At 40.7% G+C, this 25,341-nt stretch overlaps 1 protein-coding gene across 6 annotated transcripts in view; it reads left to right on the top strand.

Moving 5' to 3' along the window:
• The window catches only part of LOC127007411 (alpha-N-acetylgalactosaminidase-like), a 46,776-nt gene extending 22,892 nt beyond the window's left edge, over window positions 1–23,884 (top strand). For 4 of the 6 annotated variants that reach the window (XM_050878391.1, XM_050878393.1, XM_050878390.1 and 1 more), the window contains 9 exons: window positions 867–1,240; window positions 6,903–7,064; window positions 7,343–7,517; window positions 7,771–7,945; window positions 9,606–9,700; window positions 18,557–18,718; window positions 18,868–19,065; window positions 19,155–19,262; window positions 19,710–23,884. In XM_050878391.1, coding sequence (XP_050734348.1) covers window positions 6,904–7,064; window positions 7,343–7,517; window positions 7,771–7,945; window positions 9,606–9,700; window positions 18,557–18,718; window positions 18,868–19,065; window positions 19,155–19,262; window positions 19,710–19,961 — 1,326 coding nt within the window. In that variant the 5' untranslated portion in view covers window positions 867–1,240; window position 6,903 and the 3' untranslated portion in view covers window positions 19,962–23,884. Of the gene's footprint in view, window positions 1–866; window positions 1,241–6,902; window positions 7,065–7,342; window positions 7,518–7,770; window positions 7,946–9,605; window positions 9,701–11,154; window positions 11,250–13,633; window positions 13,729–18,556; window positions 18,719–18,867; window positions 19,066–19,154; window positions 19,263–19,709 lie in introns of all 6 variants that reach the window. The other 2 variants (XM_050878389.1, XM_050878392.1) reach the window with 2 other exon arrangements.
• The last annotated feature ends 1,457 nt before the right edge of the window (window positions 23,885–25,341 follow it).

Below are 25,341 nucleotides of genomic sequence, written 5' to 3'. Positions count from 1 at the left end.
TCGTCCATGGGTTTGGGAGGAACATTACATGCATTGGTTTGGGAGGCTTCGTGCGTGCGTGCGTGGGTTGCGTGGGTGTCGGCAGGGGCAGGCCAGTGGAGGAGGCGTGGTGGTCGCGGCTCACGTGCTGGCTACGAAGAGTGGTGATAATTTTTTACGACTTTCCCTGATTACCCTCTGGTGTTCTGTCGCCTCCTCCTCCCCCTCCTCCTCCTCCTCCTCCTCCTTCTTCTGTTTTGGTTCACTCTTACTTTCTCCCTCCTGCCGCAGGTACACCACGCACGCCTCATTATCCTCCTCCTCCTCCTCCTCCTCCCTGGTCAGTCTGTCTTCTGTCCAGCCGTGAGTGAAAAGACCGCATATGACTTCTCTCGGTTTTACAGTCCATTGCATAATAAAAAAAAGGTACTGTTGAATATCACACACACACACACACACACACACACACACACACACACACACACACACACACACACACACCATGCGTATAACATACAATAACAGTGCAATACCAGGCATAATGATAACAGCCTTGTCAAGCCTTGTCAGTGCATAAAAGGGAAAGTGTGCGTGTGTGTGTGTGTGTGTGTGTTGCATTAGTCTGTATTATATATATTTTTAAGTGTTATTGTTCTTCGTGTTACCACAATTTTCTTTTTTTTTATTTACAAAAGTTCAGTATTCTCTCTCTCTCTCTCTCTCTCTCTCTCTCTCTCTCTCTCTCTCTCTCTCTCTCTCTCTCTCTCTCTCTCTCTCTCTCTCTCTCTCGTCCCCGTTCCCCTCACGCCCTACAATCATCATCACTGCGACTCGTCCTTACTCAAAACAACATCCATCATCATAATTTTCACGTCTCTCTTCTACAGACTCGGCCGTTGTTGACTTGTGGAGCTGCAACCGCACCCAAGACCCCCTCCACCACCACCACCACCTACGCGGCTTCCCTATCCCCACCCTCTCCCTTGTCCCTTCACCCCCACGCCCATGATCACACGTCCTCTCTCTCACGCACTTTGCTGCCTCTCTAACTTCTTTCCTGGTGTAGTGAAGTTAGGCACGTAATTGACTTGCCTTCTCTTCGTCCTCCCTCTCCTACTTCTCTTCCTCCTCCCCCTCCCCAAAGTGCCAAGCCGGGTGCCAGAGTATGGGGAGTGCCCGCTAGTGCTGTCCTTTCTCGCTACAGGATCGGCTCGTGTCATCTCGTCCTCGTCCTCCTCCCTGCTGTATAGTCATCACTTAGGTAAGGAAGAATTGATTAGTGTTTCTTTTACTTTTTCATTCCTTCTTGCTCTGTTTTTTCATTCTCTCTCTCTCTCTCTCTCTCTCTCTCTCTCTCTCTCTCTCTCTCTCTCTCTCTCTCTCTCTCTCTCTCTCTCTCAGGTTATTTTTTTATTTTTTTCGTCAATTGCTTCAAATATTATCTTCCGAGTTCTTGAGAATATAATGTTTTGCTTTCCTCTCATTTTCTTTAATCATGCTCTCGTCCAGGTTCTTGATTCGCTTTCTAGAGGCTACCTGGATATTATACCACCACACTTTCTTGTATTTTTTTTCCCTAATGATCATATTCAAGCTAATTGTCTTCATTTAGTTCTTATTGTTCTCATTTGCGTGCTCCATCAGACGCTTCCTCCTCCTCCTCCTCCTCCTCTTTTAGCAAGATTCTTTGTGCTGTACTGGCGAGAACGAAATATAGCACGATGTGTGTGTGTGTGTGTGTGTGTGTGTGTGAGAGAGAGAGAGAGAGAGAGAGAGAGAGAGAGAGAGAGAGAGAGAGAGAGAGAGAGAGAGAGAGAGAGAGAGAGACGTTTTTAATTAATATTTACTACTGAGGCTTCAAACTGTTCACACTTACTACTACTCTCCTTTGCATCAGAAGCATTCACCTTTTTTTTCTTTTTTTTTCATCTTCAAGGGGGGTTGATCTGGTGTGAGTAAGTTCTCTAGGGAATTAGAAAGCAGTAGCGATAGTAATATAGTTTCGTCACATGCTTGGGGTGGGAAACGAACAGCTGATAGAGGGAGAGGAGGGAGGCAGGGGGAATGAAAGGATGGGAGGGAGGTGTTCGATATGAGAGGGAAAGCTAACCCCACCTAATATCGCTGTCTATGAATTTATCTAATCTATTTTTGAATGTGATTGGTTCCTGAGTACCGGTAGCGAGTCGGTAATTCTAGGTTAGCATGCCACCTGGCGGCTCATTAGTGGAAAGGTATGTGTTGGGAGTGGGTGGTGGAGATGGTGATAGTGTTGTGAGGTGTTGCTAGTGGGTGGTTGTGATAGTGGTGGTGATGAGGGTGGGTAGTTGTTGGAAATGAGAATAAGAGTGATGTGGAGGTAGTGATGGTCATCTGGTTGGTGGGGAATAGGTGATGGTGATGGGTGAAGGAGATAATGGTGACGGTGGTGAGTGGCTGCGGTGGTGATGGTGAGCATGGGATGTAGCATATCATTGTTATTGTTTATTTATCGGCGCGTTGACCTGAGCGGACAGATGCTAAGTTACGTAACCGAGAGAGAGAGAGAGAGAGTGCAATGTTGCGAAAGGTCAATTGTTGTATAAAAAAGGCAAAAATGTTCGATATTTTGCCGCTGTTAGATCACATTCACTGCATACGCTCTCTCTCTCTCATACACACACACACACACACACACACACACACACAGGCACACACACGACAGAATATCCCACGTTTTATTTGGAGTTTAAAATCACAGCTTGGTAATATATATCAAATGCATGCATAAGTTGGTCAGTGGATAGCGTCATATAAAGGTTGTCTTGTTCGCCCGGCGGTCATCGAACCCATCGTGTCTGTGTGTGTGTGTTTATGTTCACTTTGGAAAAGGCGGAAAAATCGAGCTTGTAGTTTTATATTTTCTCTTTAAGCTTTATGATAACCGAACATCTTTGTGTGCGAAAACGTAAATAGCAACGGACGAAACAAATAATATAAGAGTTTGATATTTGTTACAGTTAATCAAATTCCCATATACCTGTGCCTTATTAGACGGGTTTCCTGCTTCGCCGTTTCCCAACGAAAACCTGTTTTTGTTTTGCCTTTCCTTCGTACCGTGTCCAGTGAAAGGCAAACTTCCGAAAGTGAGAACATTTTCTTAAATCCGGAAAACAAGAACACACACACACACACACACACACACACACACACACACACACACACACACACACACACACACACACACACACACACACACGCACTTTCCCCATCCACCCTTTGCTCGAGGACTGACCTTACCTTACCAATTTGTTGTTGCTACATAATGCAGAAATGAAAATAGCGCTCGTAATGCCGAAGTGAAAAAAAAGCTTGCGAAACGGTAAAAAACAAACAAAAAACAATCCATCGAGAGTTATATCATCCTGGCCGTAACATTTAATCTTTGCGGCCAGCAGGGCATGGCATGGGTGGTGGCGTGACGGGGGGTCGTTCTTGAATCCCAGAGGGGGCGTGGCGGGCAGGTGAAAGTGTGAAGCTCTAGGGACGCCTCTGCACTACCCCCCCTCCTCTCCCCACTGCTCCCTCCTTTCTTTTTTGTAGTATGTTGTATAAGGCTTGGAACAACAACGAATATTACTACTACTGCTATTGCTACTACTACTACTAAACAATTTGTAAGAGTAGTATTTTTTTGTCGTGGCATATATTTGTAATTTTGCTTGCGTGTGATTCTGCCGTATAGTAAGCACACCCTCTATCATGTATATTCACGGCAACATACATTGGCAAAAAAAAAAAATAGGTAAGGTGAGAGGAGGTATAACTGTTCACCAGACGAATGGGTACTCTGTTGGGTATTGTGGCATTACATGGGTCCCACATCCTCTCTTTCTCCCCGCCATCAATCCCCATCGTTCAAGGGGAGGGGCGGGGTGAAGGGCAGAGGGTCCAAACGAATGAATGACTAACAGCCCCTTCCTACCGTTTATTAGTGGGCGTTCTCTCCCTCCCTCCCAGGCCATGAGGTGCGAGGGTTAGCCTACCCGGACGTGTCATGAGGTATTTGGCCCTGACAGTGGTTCGAGAGAGAGAGAGAGAGAGAGAGAGAGAGAGAGAGAGAGAGAGAGAGAGAGAGAGAGAGAGAGAGAGAGAGAGAGATTACACTAAGATAGTATATATTAAAAGGAACAAACAAAAACGATGGAAAGAAAAACCCACTGAAATATAAAAAAGAAAACGCCCAAGAAATGACTCGGCAAAAAGAAACAAATAAGAAACAAGATGAAGAGAATGAATAAGGTTGAGAGAGAGAGAGAGAGAGAGAGAGAGAGAGAGAGATTTATGAGAACAATTTGCTCTCTTCTTGACGCACCACACCGAGTCGTACCACCTCTTTGACACTAATTGACGATACTAGTCAGAAATTGTGCTAGAAAGGGTTTATTATTATTATTATTATTATTATTATTATTATTATTATTATTATTATTATTATTATTATTATTATTATTATTCACGATCGTAGTCTAACCTTGAAGCGCCCTTGCCTGCACGCATCACACCCGGACACATCATGGAAACGCCTCCCCTTTTATTTTTCTTCCTTTTACCCTAGTTTATGAAGCAGAATGAGTATAGCCTTACTTTTTTTTTTCCTTTTTATCTTGGTTTACGAAGCAGAGCATATAGTCTCACGTTTTTATTCTTTTTTGTCTTGTTTATGAAGCAGAATGAATGCAGATTTACTTTATTTTATTCTTTTTTGCTTGATTTATGAAGCGGAGTGCATTAGCCTCACTTTTTTTCCCCCCCTTAGAAGCCTTATATATGAAGCAGAGGGAATACGGCCTCACTTATTTTCTTTTTAAGTTTGATTAATGAAGCGGAGCGCATATAATCTCACTTTTTTTTATTTCTTTGAAGCCTTATATATGAAGCAGAGGGAATACGGCCTCACTTATTTTCTTTTTAAGTTTGATTAATGAAGCGGAGCGCATATAATCTCACTTTTTTTTATTCCGTAGAAGCCTTATATATGAAGCAGAGGGAATACGGCCTCACCTTTTAATTTCTAGCTTGATTTATGAAGCGGAGTGCATTAGCCTCACTTTTTTTATTATTCCTTAGAAGTCTTAATATATGAAGCAGAGGGAATACAGCCTCACTTATTCTCTTTTTAAAGCCTAATATATGAAGCAGAGTGAACAAGCTTTCCTCAGTCTGCCCCAAAGTCCTAAGCTAACGAGGCCCACAAGAACCCAGTTAGATTTTTACACTTTACTCAGGGACTCGAACTTAAAACCTTTCAATTCGCCACATATTCTTTTATTTCTACTTCTTTTAGTATTGAGAGGCCCCTGCAGTATTTTGCCTAATTTTTGACAGAGCATCATCAAGTGTGTAACAATTCATGGATCAAACTAAAGAAATGACAAGCGTATAAGTTATCGTAAATTCCAATGATATGCCAGATTTCGCTTGGACTTTGTTGTATATGAAATTACCGAGTCAGGCAGATGTTTTGCTAGTCTTCATTTGCTCCAAGACCCAAAGCACTCAAGTTATATAACCTGAAAATTACACACACACACACACACATACACACACGAAAGATAATTATTGGGGAGTTGAAACAAGTGTTACTTCATTTATCACACGGCTGCATTTGGTGACGTAGCCTACTCTTGTTGGGGGAAGGAGGGGAGAGGGAAAATCTGTAATTGTCTGTGGCCTGGACACTTTCCCTGTTCGACAGACTGACCACTTTTCTTTCCTGAGTGGCGGACGAGTAAGCTTTCTTGAGCATCCCTCACGAGAGCCCCTCCTCCCATCCCGACCCTTGGCTCTCTCTCTCTCTCTCTCTCTCCCCGCCACGCACCGCTTAGCCGTGTGGGAGTGTGTGCGTGAAAGAGGAAAGTGCCACGTCTTGTGTGTGTGTGTACGGACAGATGTTATATGTATAGAAACACCTGCTATTCCCCCTCACCCCGAGCACTTGACTCACCTATAAATTTTTCCTATGAATCGCAAGTGAGTAATTCCGATTCGCTTTTTCTGTATTGGTTGTTTGTTTGTTTGTTTGGTTAATCTGAGAGGTGCGTTTGATGATTCACACAGGCTTTTCGCTGATGCTTCAATATTCAGAATCCTAAAAAAGCATGGAAAATAGCGGATCGTGTGTCTCGGCCATTTGGTTATGCAAAGAAGGTTTTCTTTCATGCAAATTCACTTTAAGGGTTAAGAATTGTATAACACTTACAAGATATGGCACCGTGTGAATTCAGAGCCATGAGGAAAATACTAAAATTAATATATAGTTGCAGTGATAATGACGTAAGTGGCGCACCTAATTGACAAGTGATATTTTTAATATAGAATCATGTTGCTGACCCTCCACGGCCGTTTTTATCACCAGCATTTATTACTTTATTGCTTCTGATGGTTCTCGAGGAGTGCTGGCCCTCCTGTTGCATGTCTTGTGTGTGTGCGTCACCCTCCCCGGGGTCGGGGATGGCATGCCAGCGTCGGGTTGTTACAGGGTGTCTGTGAGCGTCGCCGCGGTGCTGCCGCCCGCCGCTGACTATTATTACATTGATGGACTTAGAAAGCTGACTGTTATTGAGGAAAAACCTAATTGTTGTTTTGAGAGCAGCGAAAACCTCATCACCGTTCCCAGGCGAACATTCCCCAAACTGTGTTACGTGTGTGTGTGTGTGAGAGAGAGAGAGAGAGAGAGAGAGAGAGAGAGAGAGAGAGAGAGAGAATTTTGTATTGTATGTTTTTTTTGTATATATATTTTTTATAGTTTATGTAGTTATTTTTTTATATAGATTTTATTCTGCCCTTTGAATAGGCAGCACGCGACAGTGCACCTTTGGGTTTGTAAATAGTATATATGTATCTATGTTTAAAAAAAAGAAAAAAATTCTTTTTCTTTTCAGGATGAGGGGGAGTTTATTGTGGGTGTTGGGTGTCGTGTTGTCTGTGGTGGGCGTCGAGTGCCTGGAGAATGGCCTGGCCCGCACCCCGCCCATGGGCTGGTTGGCGTGGCAGCGGTTCAGGTGCAACACTGACTGCGTCAATGACCCACACAACTGCATCAGGTTTGTTCTTTATTTTTCTCATCAAGGAAGTTCCCTGAAGAAACAACCTGCCATTAAAATTTCCATGTAACTGATCAACCGAATTTGCATCGCTAATGAGTACACAGAGGTGTATATATGTGTGCACTTATTTATTAATCATGTTCGAGTTTTGAAATACAGACATGAACTTATATTAGTGGAGAAGACACTATTATTCATAGTGCACTAAGGTGTGTACGTATGTGTTCTATTCAATCCTGCCTGTGTCATTCAAATATATTCTGTTGTCTTCCCAGTGAGTCCCTGTTCATGCAAATGGCAGACATCCTAGTGCACGAAGGCTACAGTGACGCTGGCTACAACTTAATCTCCCTCGACGACTGCTGGATGGCCCGGGACCGTGACTCCCGCGGTCGCCTTCAGCCAGACCCTCACCGTTTCCCCTCGGGCATAGCAGCACTGAGTGAATATGTAAGCATCTTATGGCAGCCTTGTTAAGTGTGATGAACACTACCATTTCTTGAAACACATGAGAAATTTATTCTAAATACCAAATATTTCGGTAGCACTGATATTGCATAATTAGTGAAATAGAGTAATTTGTCACATTACAAGTGGAAAACTATTTAGATTTTTTTTTTCACATTTTCTTACCCATTATGAAAGTTAATTGTACTATAGGGACACAATGATTCATAAAGTAAACCTCGGCCACATATTTCAGATGCACAAGCGAGGCCTGAAGTTTGGAATTTATGAAGACTATGGCAACTACACCTGTGCTGGGTACCCTGGCATCCTGGGGCACCTGCAGACCGATGCTCTCACCTTTGCTGACTGGGGGGTGGACTACGTGAAGCTGGACGGCTGCTACTCTCACCCCACAGATATGGACCGAGGTGAGCTCCACGTGTGTGTGTGTGTTTGTCATGCATGTAGGATTGGGGTTGCTACATTAATATTGCAAAATATATATATCAGTAATATTTACTAGTTTATGAACTTCAATATGATTTCAATGTTTATTGAATAATTCTAATGATATAAATTTTATATTGAATTATTTTATGATTTGCTTGCTAAAATTTTTTACATGCAATAATATGCAGCTAGAAGGAGCAGTGTTTCTGAAAGTGATACAGTCCACATTTACTCTCAACCTATTTATAAATAATATCAAGACTGCATAAAAAATTTGAGTGTCTTGTCAATACTCTTCATTGAACAGACATGTATATGAGTGTCCAGTGTGAATGCTAGGTGTCTGTCCTTCAGAGCCTGTACAGATGATTCTCTTCTCATACTTTCCTCCTTTTTTAGTGAAATTCCTCTTAATTATTTGTTTCCCTTATATTGTTCATCTTTTCTGATTCACACATTCCTCTGGGAATCTGGGAAGCTCTTCTTGTTTGCCCTTCATGATAAGTAATTCAACCTGACATTTAGATGCAAAGTTCAAATATTGGCTCTCATTTGCTTGTTTCCTACCACATTCTAACCTGCCCACATAAATTTGCTTGTGTGCATGCACACACACACACACACACACACACACACACACAGAGCTCAGTGGTTAGATTGTCTGCCTCACAACCAGAAGGACCAGGGTTCGATTCCCTGACTGGGTGAAGATAAGTTGGGTTTATCTTCTTTCACGTGCCCCTGTTCACCTAGCAGTGAGAAGGTATGCGACGTAAGATGAGGAGTTATGACCTCATTATCGCGGTGTGTTGTGTGTGAGTGGTCTCAGTCCTCCCCAAAAATCGGTCACTGAGCTCTGAGCTCATTCCGTAGGAAAACGGCTGGCTGTCTCAAGAGAGACCCACAGCAGACCAAGAGGTGAATTACACACACACACACACACACACACACACACACACACACACACACACACACACACACACACACACACACACACACACACACACACACACCATATGCTTATGCTGCTAAGTATGTTGGGATATTGACTTTGCTTATGCATGTAAATGGAAAATATGGTGCCTTATTGTTATGACTATGGTGTAGGATATTGAAATACTTATATATGCTAATGGAAGATATTAATTATTTCAAAATACCCATATACCACCTTTTATTACATAGCTGTAGCTTTTTCCAATGAGCTACATTGCTGCTAAGTCATGCATCAAAGAATATAAGTACAAGGCCCTCTACACATCTCTATTTTAATGAATTACAGAGGTAACTAAAGGAACGCAGCATCCAAGATACAGGAGTTTGAGATTAACAGTTGTTCCAACACTTTGCTGCTGTTGTGTGTGGCTTCATATATTCAGTTTAATAGATTTTTCACCAAATGTTCTTTCAGTTGTTGCATCTTTTCCTTTTCTTATGTTTTGTTGTGTCTGAACTGCTAAGCTTTTGTCCAATTTGTTTTCAGACAAATCTTGCAAGTCTGTAGAGTTTTTCAGCTTTAGTCTAAGCACAGCAAACCTTAACTCCTCTTACTACTTCTGTCCTACATATTGTGTGCTACCTGTGTGTAGAGTGTTTTTTTAGCTATAATGTCCATGTTTCTGCCCACTTTTCTCTCAGGCTACCCCTTATTTGGCTATTACCTCAACCAGACGCTACGTCCCATGGTGTACTCCTGCTCATGGCCAGTTTACCAGACGTATTCAGGGCTAACGGTGAGATTATGATGATGGTTGGCTCGGTTGGCCACTAGGGCTTGTGTTCCATTGGGATTTTGCTTTACAGAGAAGAATGTTTGATAGTTGGAATACATTGTCAAACCTGACTTTGAAAATACACAAATAGTCAGCACAGAGGGTAGGAATATCAAGGAAATTATTCTAGGTGAAATTTCGATTAAGGAGGGGAATCAGTATGGTAGCTTGTCTTTTGCCTCTGTTTTTTCTCACATCTTTTCCCGAGAGTGACAATGTCCAAAAATGACACCCCATTCAGACGAGCTTACTTATAAGCGCTGCTGTGTGGTTTGTTGGTAGCACTTCAGCAGTGCTACTCACGAGCATCGGTGGCGCTGCTGAAATTTCTAATGTGTGTTTGTAGCTCTTCACACAAACATTGGTGGTGGTGTCGCTGTATGTTTGAAGCTCTGCTTACCTTTCTAGAACCACCCTCATTGACTTTCATGCCCAGACTGGCAGTGTTGGGATAGGGAGTGTAGTGTCAACAGCTCTACATCATGCCATGTATATACGCACTGCTAAGATAGTGGCGTGACTGCAGCTATGCGTGAAAGCTACAATTGAATGGCAGGTATCATGACGAGCAGCTCTACATTTTGTGGTTGCCACCGGTGGCAAACACAACCACTCAAATATGTTTAGTGTCACTGAGTTAGTACAGCCAGTATTGTCCAATGCGCATGGCCCCATAGTTGAGTTAATTGGAGGCCATGGTGATATGTGGCAATCAGTAGGTTACTCTCGGGTCAGTTGACTGCAGGAGCATTAGAGCTGAATGACAGCTGTCCCAAATGGGTTTATTTCATAACAAAAAATGGCTGATAACAATGATTTTTTAGTGCAAAAATAAAAAAAACTGGCTACGTATATGGATAGGAGAGGAACATGCTAGTGCACACCCCAGACTGCTTTGCTGCCCTCATAATCATTAAATATTTAGTTGTTTCTCAACCATGCATCACTTCAAGCTGGCCAAAGTGGAAAGGTTAAGTGGTATCAATAAATTCATTATTAGATTGGTTTTATGCCCTGATTTTAGTGTATCAGAATTACACTATTGCTGATGGTTGTGGGAGTGTGAACCAGATTTTGATTTTGTGCTGTTTTGGATTTTGGAAGCTGTTGACATTTACGTGGGCTGGATGGCTGGATTACATGTAACATTCATCATTCTGGACCTCACTTGTTTTTTTTTCTTTAGTGTCACACACAATCAGAAGCCACTAATACTTCTTGTCACAGATAGAGTTGATGAGAAAAAAGATGTGCTATTGGTCAATGAATTTCTTGTTGTTTTGCATTTTATTTTTAGGTGCTATTTTTTAGTTTTATAAGGAAAGCATTGACTAGTCAGTACATATACAGGAAATTTGATTTGTATCTTCAAAAGTAAGATTTTTGGCCTAGCGCTAGTCACGTTTGTCGTACAGGATTCCCAGAGTTTGGCTATTATCTGAACAAGACTGGCCTGCCAATGGTCTACTCTTGCGAATGGGCTTGGTACCAATTGAAAGCACGCATGAAGGTGAGAATAAGTGGATGAGGAAATGTTTTAATATAAATGCACAGTAAATAAAAGGTAAGTAAATTTTATAAAGCAATAAATACAAAATAAGTTAAGATTCGTCTACTTACACTTTCAGCATTGCATTTACGAGCTGTCCTTGTATTGACACAAACCCATTTGACTGCATACAAAGGCTCAATGCATTTTTCAAACAGGCTTATTAACAGTCTCAATTCTATACAGTGCTATTTAAAGATCCCTATTCTCAAGGAATCCTTAATATTTCATAACTAAACTTCCTATTCTTAACTTCAACCTCAAAAATTCTGAGGTGTCAATTGGCCTGAAGAGCGTGCCGTGAGCCGCTGAGCAAGCTGTTCATTCTGACCCTGCTGACCCATTCTCAGCACTGCTGCGGCTGTTTCATCGGCTTAACAGTAACACTTACTTCAGTGCTTTTTGTTTTCTATTTCTTTTTCTGTGGCAATGATGTGTCAACCTTTTCTCTTTGTTAACCTGTTTTGGTACCTAGAAAGAGTGTTTTCCCTTAACTGTGGTACAGTTTCTGGTTGGGTTCACTTGTGGCCCATTTTGCATTGCAACCATCCTTATCCACCCTTATCATGGCATATTTTCATTTATTCTTTTCTACGTACATGTATATTCTTTCAGAGATATATTGTGCCTTTCCTTTATTTTAATTTGCTGTTTGTTTTTTTCTGGTGCTTACAGCAACCTATTTTTTTCCTTGTTCAGTTTGTGGTTGGGCCTGCCCTTGTGGCTCAGGGCTCTCTGTTTGCCTGTTTCACTTACTCCCTTGCCTTTCTGTAATGGGGCATCCCATTATTATTATATATATATATATATATATATATATATATATATATATATATATATATATATATATATATATATATATATATATATATATATATATATATATATATATATATATATATATATATATATATATATATATATATATATATATATATATATATATATATATATATATATATATATATATATATATATATATATATATATATATATATATATATATATATATATCTATCTATATATACTAACATTTTCCCACTAACATTTTGTTGTTGCAAAGTTATACAAGGGGATCTTCACAAGACTTTCACTAATGTCTGGAAAATAGGCGTTAATGCCCCCAAGACTTTTTTATGCACTTTGATGTACGTATTGAGGTTGTGCAGATTCCATATGTTTTCAGCTAGTGGAGTTTTTGCTATTTAAAATAACAATTGTGTGTCAAAAGCTGCCTCAATATGACCACATTTTCCTGACCGGTCATGATTTCTTTATAATCTGATTAGTGTGGCTTGAGCTGTTTGTTTGGTCATATTACTTCTGATCCAATGAGAGGAATCCTTTGGTCACTGACCCAATCCAAGTTTAGCAACGGAAAGATTCAAGTAAATTATCACTTCCTTAAGGTCAGCTCCATGCTGCCTTAAGGAATTTTTTTAAGTTGCATAGAATGAGGAATGGTTTGTGACTGTCCATGCCAATGTTCTTCTGTATGCTGATGCAGTTTAACTGTGCTCCCCACTCCCTGGTGCCTTTGCTTACTTGCTAGGTTTGTTTTTCTGTTGATATACTTTTTCAACAGACCTTGTGTCTGAAAACATGAAGAGAATGAGGAGTAGAAAAATTGAAGTTTAGTTGTTTGTGTGTTGAAGTTTAGTTGTTGTTTGTGTGTTGAAGTTTAGTTGTTGTTTGTGTGTTGAAGTTTAGTTGTTGTTCGGGTGTTGAGAGCAGGACATAATACTGCTGCTTGTAGAGACTGAATAGGGCCGTTTGTACAGGTATTTACATACAAATCATATTTCTCACTGTACTGATGGTCTGGTTTTGTTTTAAAGATTTAACTAGTGTTTTGGAGTAGGAAAAATAAAAAAAGAATTTCTATAACTAGGGAATAGGAGTACCTGATGCATCTTGTACTTTTTTAGGTTTGAAGTCAGTTTAGAGTCAACCCTGCCATGGGAAACTTTGAAGCATTAGGCTAAGTGTTCAGTGGAGCTAGTATTTTTTTTTCACTATATATACTTCTGGACCATAGGTGATCATAAATGAAGAACAAAATGATAGGTTTGAAACTGTATAAGACAAGACTTTACACACAATAAGCATATAAACTTCACAAAGACAGTAGTTGGTCTTGGTAAGGTTAGATTCACTATGGAAAACTACAGGACAATCTAAAACAGACTTGACTTTTAGGCACTTCCTGACCTATCCTATTACTTCTCATGTCATTATCACTGACAACTTAATATCAAAGAAAATGTTGGTCTATCAGAAGCACTGCTGCCTCTAAGTACATACTTCAGGATACTGGGTCACCACAACCTGAATTTGTTACACAGGTTATCCTGAATTTGGTTATTTTATGAACAAGACTGGGAGACCAATGGTGTTCTCATGTTCTTGGCCCTTCTACCAGATCCACTCTCGTATGCAGGTAAGAAGGGCTGACTGAGTGACAAGACATGGATGTGGTAGTGTGCGTCAACTGGATTAGGAGACATGATTGCAGGCAACATTTTTGTCACTTTGTGCTGTATATATGATCACTATTCAGGCATAGGGGGAAAAGGTTACAGGAGCATGGCATGAAGGTATATGAAAAAGTCCTGGAGAAGAGGCTGAGAAGGATAATAAGAATTGATAAATGTCAGTTTGACTTTTGCCCTGGGAGATCAACAACTGAAGCAATATATACTATGAGAGGGCATCAGGAAAGGTTTATGGAGAAGGGGAGGAGTTTGTATCATGTTTTTATAGATCTTGAGAAAGCATTTGACAGAGTACTGAGGGAAATTATAAGATGGGCATTGAGAAGGCAAAGAGTACCAGAAAGATTGGTTGAATCAGTGATGGGACTATATGAAGGTACAAAATCGAGAATGAAAACAGTGGTGGGAACATCAGATGAGTTCGAAATTGGAGTGGGGGTTCACCAGGGATCTGCCCTTAGCCTGCTCCTGTTTATAATAGTAATGGAGGAGGCAACAAAGTAAGCAAGAGGAGAGGCACCATGGGAGCTGCTGTATGCAGATGACTTGGTAGTAAATGAAAAAAATGTGCAGAGACAGCAGAAGAAGTGAAAGAAAAGTTTAATAAATGGAAGGAAGGAATGGAGGAGAGAGGTTTGAAAATTAATATGGAAAAAACAAAGTATATGGTGACTGGAAAAGAAGCAAGAGAAAAGATTAAATCAGGAAAATATCCATGTGGATGGTGTGGGAAGGGAATAGGTGTAAATTCTGTCTTGTGTGCATTTTGCAGGCAGTGGTGCCACCTTAGATGCTCAGGCCTCAGAAAGGTAAGAGGAGTGCAGAATTTTACATGCCCAGCTTGCGTAAGGAGACAGCAAGGACAAGAAACTGAGAGGGATGAACTAGACGTGAATGGAGGAAAGCTAGATGAGGTAGAACATTTCTGTTATTTGGGAGATTTTCTGGACTGTAAGGCAGGAGTGGAGAGGACAGTGAGAGTGGCAGCAACGTGGTTAAAGTGGAGGGAGGTGGCTAGTCTGCTTGTGAATTGTAGCATCCCTCTAAAGAGCAGAGCAAGGGTGTACCAAGCATGTATTAGATCAGTGATGTTGTATGGAGCAGAAACATGGGCTCTAACTAGAAAATTGATGGAGGTATTGAGAGCAAGTGATCGCAGAATGCTGAGGTATATGGTGGGGATCAGGTGGCAAGATAGGGTGTCCAGTGCAGATGTAGCTAACGGATGTGGAGTAGAGGACCTGGAAATAGTGCTCAGAAGGGAAAGACACCGATGGTTTGGACGTGGAAAGAGAGCAGGTGAGGATACAGTGCTAAGAGTTGTGGAGAGATTAGAGGTAGAAGGAAGGAGACCAGTTGACAGACCTAGGAATATGTGGAGAAGGTGTATACAGGAAGACTTGGCATTGATGGGATTGGATGAACATCGGGCAGAAGACAGAGTAGAATGGAGGAGAGCTATAAAGTGTCCAACCACTCAGGAAGAGTGAAAACGGACGTTAAATGAAATGATGATGACTATTCAGGCAGTCATGAACCTAGATAAATCCACCTCACCATGGTTACTTATATATTTTAGGTACTTCTTTGTTTGCCCGATGAATCTGTTATGGGTAGGGAGAGGTGGTACACTGCTCACATGGCTGCTCATCCATCATTGTAAAGTGGTCAATGGTCGATGGCATGTGTACAAGTGGAAACGTGAATAGCAAACTGGTAAATTTGAAGTTGTTGGTACCCAAGAAAGTGGTACCATGTAATGACAGAATATTGACAAATAGTGGACCTGAAAAATATAAAAACTAACTCACAGAAATAAGCTTATAAGGTAGAATGTGTGACCCATGCTTAGATGTACGAGTTTGAAGGTTAGCAGAAGTGGATGGTGCATGTCTGGAAGGATTGCCCCTTACTCAGCGAAAGGAAAGTTTTGGAATGTATTAGAGGGAATGTGGAAGGAGGAAAGGACTGTAGCTGTAAGGACAATGGTATATAGAGAATTTTGCTACAAGTTAAGAGAACAACTGTTATTATTAATATATGTGATAGTTGAAAAAATAGTCCATCTATTTTTATATGAATTATAACACTGGGTTCCAAAAAAAAAAAGATTAAGTTTTTTTTCAACTGATTTAGGACAAATTTGCACCGCTGAATCCGAAAATGACACCAGTTTCTCTCAATCAGGTTAGGTGTTTGTTCTAGATCGATTTTTATGTTACCCAATCTTTTAACTAAATTGATTACATTTTTTTTGACATTCGGTTGATTTTTGTTTATATTTCTCATCCAAAATAGGTTTTTAAGATAAAAAAATAATTTTGTAACAATTCATTAATTAAATGTTACAAAAATTGATAAGTGTACATTGAATAGTAGACATTGATAAAGGTCAGTACATTGTAAATTGGATATTAGGTCATCATTGTTCAAAATTCAGAGCATGAACTTCCATTTCTTCGAACTACTAGAATGCTCAGCGGTAGGGATGTTGTCCAACAGTAATCAGCCATCATGACTGCATCCCAGTGTCCCTGATACCTGGTCTCCATCTCTTTTATGTCCTGATGGAATCTCTTCCCCTGATCATTGCTCATTGATCCCAGATTTTCAGGAAACCGATCCATAGGTGAGAATAAGTAATGCATTTTGATGCTCATGTTGCATCCGAGGTTTCTGAAAGCAGTCAGCATATTGGTGACAAGTTCTGCGTAGTTCCTGCCTGGCCTTCTTGTTGCCAATAAAGTTCTTCACGACAAGAACAAAAGCCTTCCACATTTCCAGTTCTACTTCGTTCATTGAGTTTTCAAACTCCATTAGCTCTGCTGACCGTCAAAGATGCCAGCTTTCAATTTCTCCATTTTCAATCCTGGAAAACCGTGGCACAAGTAAGTGAAGCAGCCACCATCCTTGTCCAAAGTTTGGTGAACTGTTTGATCAAGCTGAGCTTGATGTGCAGCAGTAGGAAGAGTATCCTGTCTCCTTGCTCTGCAAGGCACCAGTTCCTCCCGTACAGGCCAGTCCTTCTTCGTGTCATGCTGAGCTTTGTCCCTACTATCCCACATGCACAGAAAGCACGGGTACTTGGTGAATCCAGACTGATGTCCCAACAAAAAGCTCACCATCTTCAGGTCAACACAAATCAACCACTCATGCTGATCATAACAAATTTTCTCCAGCACGTACTTCACTGCTTCATACTTCTCCTTCAGTGTTGTCGAGTGAGCGAGGGGTACAGAGGCAAACTGGTTGCCATTGTGCAGCAGAACACTTTTCAGTGATCGCTTACTGCTGTCAATGAACAGTCTCCAATCTTTGCGTTGGTACTGTGGCACTCCAAGCTTGTGCAGAAGCTGCGCAATATCTGTACAGTACACCAAGTCCTTCTCTTCAGAGAAAAAATGGAGGCACTCTTGATGTCTGTTGTGGTAGAAGGTGATGCGAGCACTGTCAGAGAGGAACTTTCTTTCCTTCAATCTGGATGCCAACAGTTCAGCAGAGGACTTTGACAAGCCGAGATCGCAAACTAAATCATTTAGCTCCCTTTAGGAAAAAGGATGTGGAGCATCATCGTCAAGAACCACTTCTTCTTCCTTTTCTTCAACACTGGAGGAATCTTCGTCACTAATGTCCGGAAGTTCTTCAAATATAAGTACTGGAATTTCATCACAATGAGCTACAGGGTTACGTGCTGATTCAAAATCAGGATACTTGAGGCTGCTCCGGTTCTTTCTGTTGATCCCAGTCAAATCAATAACGCAGAAGTAGCAGTCAGTGCCATGGTTTGTCGGCTCCCTCCAAACCATGGGAATTCCAAACTTAAGACAACTCTTTTTGCCCTTGGTCCAATGACACAGATACTTGATGCATGTCTTGCAAACCATGTGTGGTGCCCAAGCTTTATCTTGGTCCCCAAGTTTCATACCAAAATAAGCATGGTAAGCATGCTTTATGAAAATTGTGACTGGATTCCTGTTAGGAACAACGGTGTATTCGCCGCAGATGTAGCAGAATACTTTGGGCTTATTTTTGCAAGATCTTCTGGCCGAATCCATTTCATTCACCTGCAAAAGAAAAATACCAGTTAGTAAAAAAATGGCGCATGTAAACTCTTCAGAATTCGTTTATTTAAAGAAATAAGAAAGAATTTTGCCTCATATAAACAGAAAATACCCGTACGTGTAAAAATGTAAAAAACAGTATGTGGCGATCGATAAAAAAGTTGACCTGATTGAGCAAAACCAATGTGATTTTTGCATTCAGCACATCAATATTGTCCTAAATCAGCAAAAAAAAACTTAGACGATAAATTTGTTGTTGGCCAGGGTACTGGAATGTCCTGAATTATACTGACGTCATATCTAATAACATGCATTTGGAGTTGTGCTCTTTCCTCTTACTGTTATTGGCTACCCTGTAATGTATCTCAGTCGTACTTAACTTGTGCTATATTGCAGTTTAACAAGGTTCCTAGTTAAGAAATTTACTTAATATGTGGGCTTATATATACTATTACATCTCCATTTCCTTGCAGAAATTTCATGGGAGAACTGGACATCAAAGAATGTTACTAGCATATATGTTATAGCTTAAATTTGTCCTTCTTAAGCCTGCAAATTAAGAGTATTTTCTCCTTGCATCCAGAGTATCGTAAATCTTTCTTAAACAAATATGAGAATGCCGAAGCAAAGTGTTTGTTTTAAAACGGCACATGAACTGCATTCTATAATTGTGTGGGGAAAAAAATTAATTAAAAAATCTTGTGCATTCCAGCCAAACTACACAGCAATTATCAACACATGCAACCTGTGGAGAAACTTTGATGACATCCAGGACTCCTGGGAATCAGTTCAGCGAATCATTGACTATTACGGGGACAATCAGGATGACATAGTTCCCAATGCTGGCCCAGGACACTGGAATGATCCTGACATGGTATGACTTTACATTGGGTGTTCAAATTTGTAGTTAAGTCTGAAATAACCGGTCATCATAAGTTGAATTGCCGTTTCGTTAGTACCATCTCCAGAACTTAGTGCACAGTGCCTTCTTAGCGTTTACGTTGGGGAATTATTTTCTTGCAGCTGATCATAGGAAACTTTGGACTGAGTTATGAACAGTCCAAGTCCCAAATGGCCATGTGGACGATATTTGCAGCTCCTCTACTGATGTCAGTGGACCTGAGAACAATCCGGCCAGAGTATAAGGCCATCCTGCAGAACAAAGCAGTTATTGCTGTGAACCAAGACCCACTTGGCCTGCAGGGCAAACGAATCTATAAGGCAAGTCTTTATATATATCAGGCTTGATGTAATATTTAATTTCCTTGTGCTAGTGAAAAGAAATTCAAGTTCTACTTTCTTTCTTTCAGGATAAAGGAATTGAGATTTGGGCCCGTCCCATCACCCCAATTTCTGGCATCCATTATTCCTACGCCATTGCTTTTCTCAACCGGCGGACTGATGGAACACCCTCAGAGGCAAGTTTGTGTTTGCCTTCCTGTTTCACCACTGTGTCATTTTATGGATTATGTTTTCTCCTTAATGCAAGTTATTAATATTATTGCCCTCATTAAGGAGGTATGGTATGGATGTTGAGTTTAGGAAGTTAAGTTATACATAAGTTCTAGCTTTCAGTATCATTTGGTTTGTTTATCTTCTACCAAGATTTGTACCAATTTTAAAGAAAATTTATGAGGTTATAAAAAACAAGTTAGCTCTTCTCTTTACCTCTATAATCTTTTCAAAGATTTTTGAATATCATTTTTTATCCAAGACTGTTCAGTAATGAAGTGCCTCTCTTTTCATATACATACATATGCTGTTTGTGCCACTTTTTCATGAACTACAGCAGAAGGGTGTGCCCATAGGCAAGTAGTACAACACAAATACATGGGCTCATTCAGTATTATATCTTTTCATTGCAGATTTCTGTTACACTGAGGGAGCTTGGTCTTGCTAGCCCAGAGGGATATGCAATCACGGACCTCTTTGACGGTGTTCACTACGGCACTGTCCTCCCGGACAAACGGTTCAAGGTGGACGTCAACCCATCAGGAGTGGTGCTGGTGAGGTGCGAGGTGGCCAAGCACGGTGGGAGAACAAACTTCAGACAACCACCAAGCCAGAGCACCTTCAGGAACCCCTTCCATAATAACAACCTATTTAATTTTGGTTAAGGGCATCATTGAATTCATCTATCATAGTACCTTTTCATATTGCATTGTTTACAAAGGTAATTGTAAGGTGTCAATTTTATTTAGTAATTGGTAAGAGACTAACCTTTGTAAGTCATGAAATGACTAACCTTTGTAAGTCATGAAATGTGCCAGTTCATTATTTTCATCTTCCTGCTTTTAAGTTCTGTTAAAATAGACATTTTTTATCATCAGTTATGGAGAGGTGTCATTTTTATAGTTTATGACAAGAAAAATACGGAGAGGGTACTTTGGTTCCATTACCAGCTAATCTGGGAATGTATGAAAACCACTTAGTGTGACGTATAGAATGCTTCTTTTCATGTTTTTTAAACACTACATTCCAGGTTCGACAATGATCATATCCGAGTACTTTGCATAGTGATGTAGTGTTAGCGTGAATTTTAACAAGTGATCCTTGCAACCTACATCACTCTCAAGGAATTTGATTTGGTGCATCGTAAGATACTTGTAGATTTCAAGTGACTTGTAGGATTCCTATAAGGATTGATGGTCCTGTGCCTGTACTCAGGAACTTAGAGTGCTGCAAAGTGTGTGCTGGGGGTGGAGTGGTATCCAACTCTGTTCATATGAACATGAGAGTGGGACAGGGCTGTGACCCTGTGCCATCACCTTTTAGCATTTGCATGGACTGGGTATAAGGCAGACCAAAGTCATTGACCTTGTTTTTGCTGGTGGCTCCTGAAGTACCACCACCATTGAGACTAAGGGCTCCTGGGCCAGTTTGGAGGCTTACTTGATGAACCAATACATTTTCTTAATGTGTGTGGCAAGGACATTGAAATCTTGGAAAATTTCACATACCTAGGTAGTGTAGGGCAGAATAAAGGCAGGTCATGTCAAGAAGACTACCAAGAAATTAGCTCACTCACTCATTCAACATGGTACAGTGAATACCTAAGTAGAAGGACAAAGATTGCGATTGCCCAGTCAGTTGTGCTCTTACTCTATAGCTGGGAGACAAACAAAATATTGACTTGAAGCATATTGATGCTTTTGGTAATATGTGCCTTTTGGGCATGTGGAACGCTACCCAGAAGCCGACCCTGTCTGGTTGTTTCTGTAAGGGACAACCTTTAATGAAGAGGTCAAGGGGGCACCTATTGTAGTGCGGCGACTAGGCCTGACAAGGGAGCCTCCCATAACCCACTTGGCGAGTGGGGTACTTCTTTGGCTGACTCGGTAAGGAGTGGCTCTCCTGTCACGCTGGTCGTGGGTTCTCAATCCCAGGCAGCCGGCGAATACCCTCTCCTTGTCTTGATTAAATTCTTATGTGTTTTGGTACACGCAGAGGACGTGTGGGGCCGAGAGAATAGTAGAAAAGAGAAAATCACTGGATCTTGTTGGGAGATACTTGGTATCAGAAAGGTGCCTGCATGAAAACTTGCTTGGAGGAATCCTTGGGAATAGAAATGTAGGGTAGGTGAGGCAATGCATACCCCGGTGTATGCTGCCATTTATTGATTGTGACAGTCTAGACTATGTGCAATATACTCTTAAGTTACTTAGTACCCCAAAGAATCATCAGCACATTGTAAGTCAGCATTTGCTTTTAGTTGCAGAAAAGGCTTATAAACATTCCAGACTTAAATACTTAAAAGTTAAACTGCATTTACAAAGTACAGTACCTCTCGAGTTTCGCGGTATCCGAGTTTTGCGGTTAGTCCTAAATTCTTATCACCCCGAGTTTCGCGCTGCTTTGACACGTACGGGTCACGTCTACTTACCATCCGCGTCACGCACGCTACCTTTAAAGGTAGCAGTATCACACTGGACGTTTTCCTCCAAACTTTGTGGAGAGAGGCTCATAACGAACCACACACACAGTCGTTTTGAAGCCGCAGTTGAAGGCGGCTACCTTACGATTGGCTGGCAGTTATGAAAACTCGCTTGTGATTCACTGGGAGTTTGATGACGTCATCGCCGACGCTCACCCTATCAGCGGCTTCACTGCATTAAGGCGGTGTCACAATGGCCGTTTTCGTCCAACCGTTGGGGCTATGGGCAACGCCTGTATGCCCAACCGGGAGCGAGTTCACGGTTATCCGTAAGCTGGTATCACACAGGGCTTTTTTTCTTCCCACCATGTTGGCACCAGCTAGGCCAATTGGCAAATCCAACTTTTCCTGGTGTGCGTCACACACGGCCAAGGTTGGTTACCCGTATCCACATCCACAACATAAACAAAGCACATGCCCTGTTTCAACATGGCGTCGTCTGCTAAAGTAAGGGCTGTCGCGGCTTGTGCTGCCATTACCCAAGTGCATGTGGATACGGGCAACCGACCTTGGCCGTGTGTGACGCACACCCGGAATAGTGGGATTTGGCGGTTGCCCAAGCTGCCGCCAACGCGGTGGGAAGAATAAGGCCCAATGTGACACCAGGTTACGGACAATCGACAACTCACTCCTGGATGGGCGCACAGGCGTTGACAATAGCCACAACGGATAGAGGAAAACGGCCAGTGTGGCCTTAAGGCAGTGAGGCCGCTGACTTGGTGAGCGCCGGCGATGACGTCATCGGACTCCCAGCAAATCACAAGCGTGTTTTCAGAGCTCAGCCAATCGTAAGGCTTCATCTGTGTCTTTAAAACGACCTGTTCTCTCTTCCTATTTTCTTCCAAGGTACGTATTTTGAGATAACAAGGGAGTAAAGGAGGAAAAAAGTGAGCTCCGAGGGGCAGCATGAGCCAATTATAATGACGCCACTATAAACAGTTACCTGCGCCATGACGGGCTTGGGGCCGACCATCAGGCCCAGATGGATAGTCTACCGGCACCATAGCCTACATGAAAAAAAAAAAAAAATCTCCACGGGTCGGAACAGATGAGCGCTTTTTCAGTGTTATCAGTACCTCAAGTTTAGTGTTATACCTTCGGAATGAAGCGAGCGTGAAACTTGAGAGGGTACTGTACAGGCAACCATCACAATAAGACAGATTGTTGTGTGATTGGCTCTACTCAAACTTTCCCCAAAAAAGAAAAATTTAGATGACCCCCGATGATCTGTCTTTCCTTTGTTTGATGATGTTTACTAAAATCTTAATCATACATTTTAGTATGTCATTGAAGAAGTTAGTGTAACACTATCTTTCAGGTCTGTCATACACACTCTAAGGGATACTGAAAATGCCACCCCTCCCTGTAACCCTTCCTAGTGTACATTTCATCCATTCCTGCACAAACTGAATGTCAAATACTTCAACTAAAATCAAACTTATTCCTACCATCACACCTTGTACTGAGTAAGTCTTTGATATCCAACCTCCCTCTCTTGAAATCATCTCCTTTCTCTACTATTCCTTCTTCCAGCTACATCAAAACATGCAGTACACATCACCTCTTATTTTCCCATTCTCTGGATCCATTCGACGATTCTCCTTGCCAGTAGCCAGTTTTGTCTTTTCTTCTGGAGGGGTCACTGACAGCTTGCTAGGCTGCCACACTACTCTTTCTTGTTGGGATGTGAGCCTTCATTCTGTTCAGCAAATGGAAAACTCAAAATAAAAGGAACATCTAAAATACAATCATGCACACACAGGAGTTTAAAAGTTATTAAGGATGATATTTCTTGAATATGGATACACGTTAAAAGTATATCAGTGGCTTGTAGAAATGGAGTTTCAACACCAAACAGTACATACAATTATAAAACTTGTCAATGGGCTGCACAACCATGTGTTTTTAACTGAGGAGAAATGTAAATATAAATACTTACGTGATAAAGCTGCTTATAAGAACTGACAACAAGAATGAGGAGAGTTAGATGCCATGTCTCATAAGTTAATATTTATAATTTGGCAATTATCTAGGTCTAGGAATGCATTTAGATATGACTTGTATATTTTGTTACAGTCAGATTATAATAAAAATATCTTGAAAATACTCTTGTTTGGTAAACAGTAATCCTGATTATTATCTGCTCAATTTTTTACGTGGTGCATGGGTGGCCTATTCAAAAACCTTGTCTCAGAGATAACATCATCCTTTCAAGAGGCGACTCCATTCACTAGAATTCTTTATAACAGTAGGATGATAGTTATTTGCAATTCCATGACACTTAGGATCTCCAACAATATGTCAACTGAGCTTATGGCAAGGAATAATGGTGTTAAAGATTTTTATCTCACTTCAACATGACAAAAGAAAAGTAAAGAAATAGACACTGTGATGAATTGGTTTTGGAACATCAGAACAAGAGAAAAGGGAAGGTAAGTATAGTCTGAAGGTGTCGTCAAGGCGAATGGATGATGTAAAGTACGCATGAGGAAAGTGTTTAATGAAGCACTGGATCATGCAGGATTGGCGTCCATGAGGGGAAAAGGTAAAGATGGAAATGACTTGGAATGATTAGTATGTTTTCAACAGCAGTGCAAAGAAATTTCTGGTAGCAATCTAAATGCATGCTCTGACAATACTGAATAATTAAATTAATTTTGCTTCCCTATAAATGGGATTGAAAATTATGTTTGCCTCTTGGTGAATAAATGGAACTTCTTTATTGCAAGATTCCCAAGATTAACATATTGCTTTCTCGCTAACTATCTGAATGAATTATTCTTTAGTCATTCTCTCACAGCTATACACCTCTTCATTACTCGTATTAGCCCATCTTATTAATATGTATGGTCTTATATATATGTATGTATATATATATATATATATATATATATATATATATATATATATATATATATATATATATATATATATATATATATATATATATATATATATATATATATATATATATATATATATATATATATATATATATATATATATATATATATATATATATATATATATATATATATATATATATATATATATATATATATATATATATATATATATATATATATATATATGATGGAAATCATGCTGGAAAAAATTCTATCAGTCTGCTGGGGCTAAATATGGCATGAGATTTACCGAGACTTCATGTTGAACTCGGTGCTATATTTTTACAAGAAGTGTGCCATGGCAAATAACACAAACATGGAGCACAAGAGCATGTGTTATTGACAGACATAAGAGTAAGAGAAGCCAGCCAGTCAGGAGAGGTCTGGCAAACACTGACAAGGCATCAGCTTGAATAGACTAAAATAGCTGATGATGATAGCAGTTCCACTTCTACTTTCTTCCTCTCCCTTACTTGGACAGAGCTGTTCCTATATATTTAATTTCTCTACCATTTTACCCCTTCCCTAGCTTAATTCACAACTATATCCTATTCCTATAATTGGCCTACACACTCCGAGGGGTGCTGCAAAATCAAGTAATTCCGTCTCCTTTCACTAAACATGCATTACTTTACTCCTTGCAACATTCACGCAAAG

This window comes from Eriocheir sinensis, chromosome 35 (genome assembly GCF_024679095.1).
Source record: "Eriocheir sinensis breed Jianghai 21 chromosome 35, ASM2467909v1, whole genome shotgun sequence".
NCBI lineage: Eukaryota > Metazoa > Arthropoda > Malacostraca > Decapoda > Varunidae > Eriocheir > Eriocheir sinensis.
The sequence above is the reverse complement of the archived record's forward strand: the minus strand, read 5'-3'. Positions and strand labels throughout refer to the sequence as shown.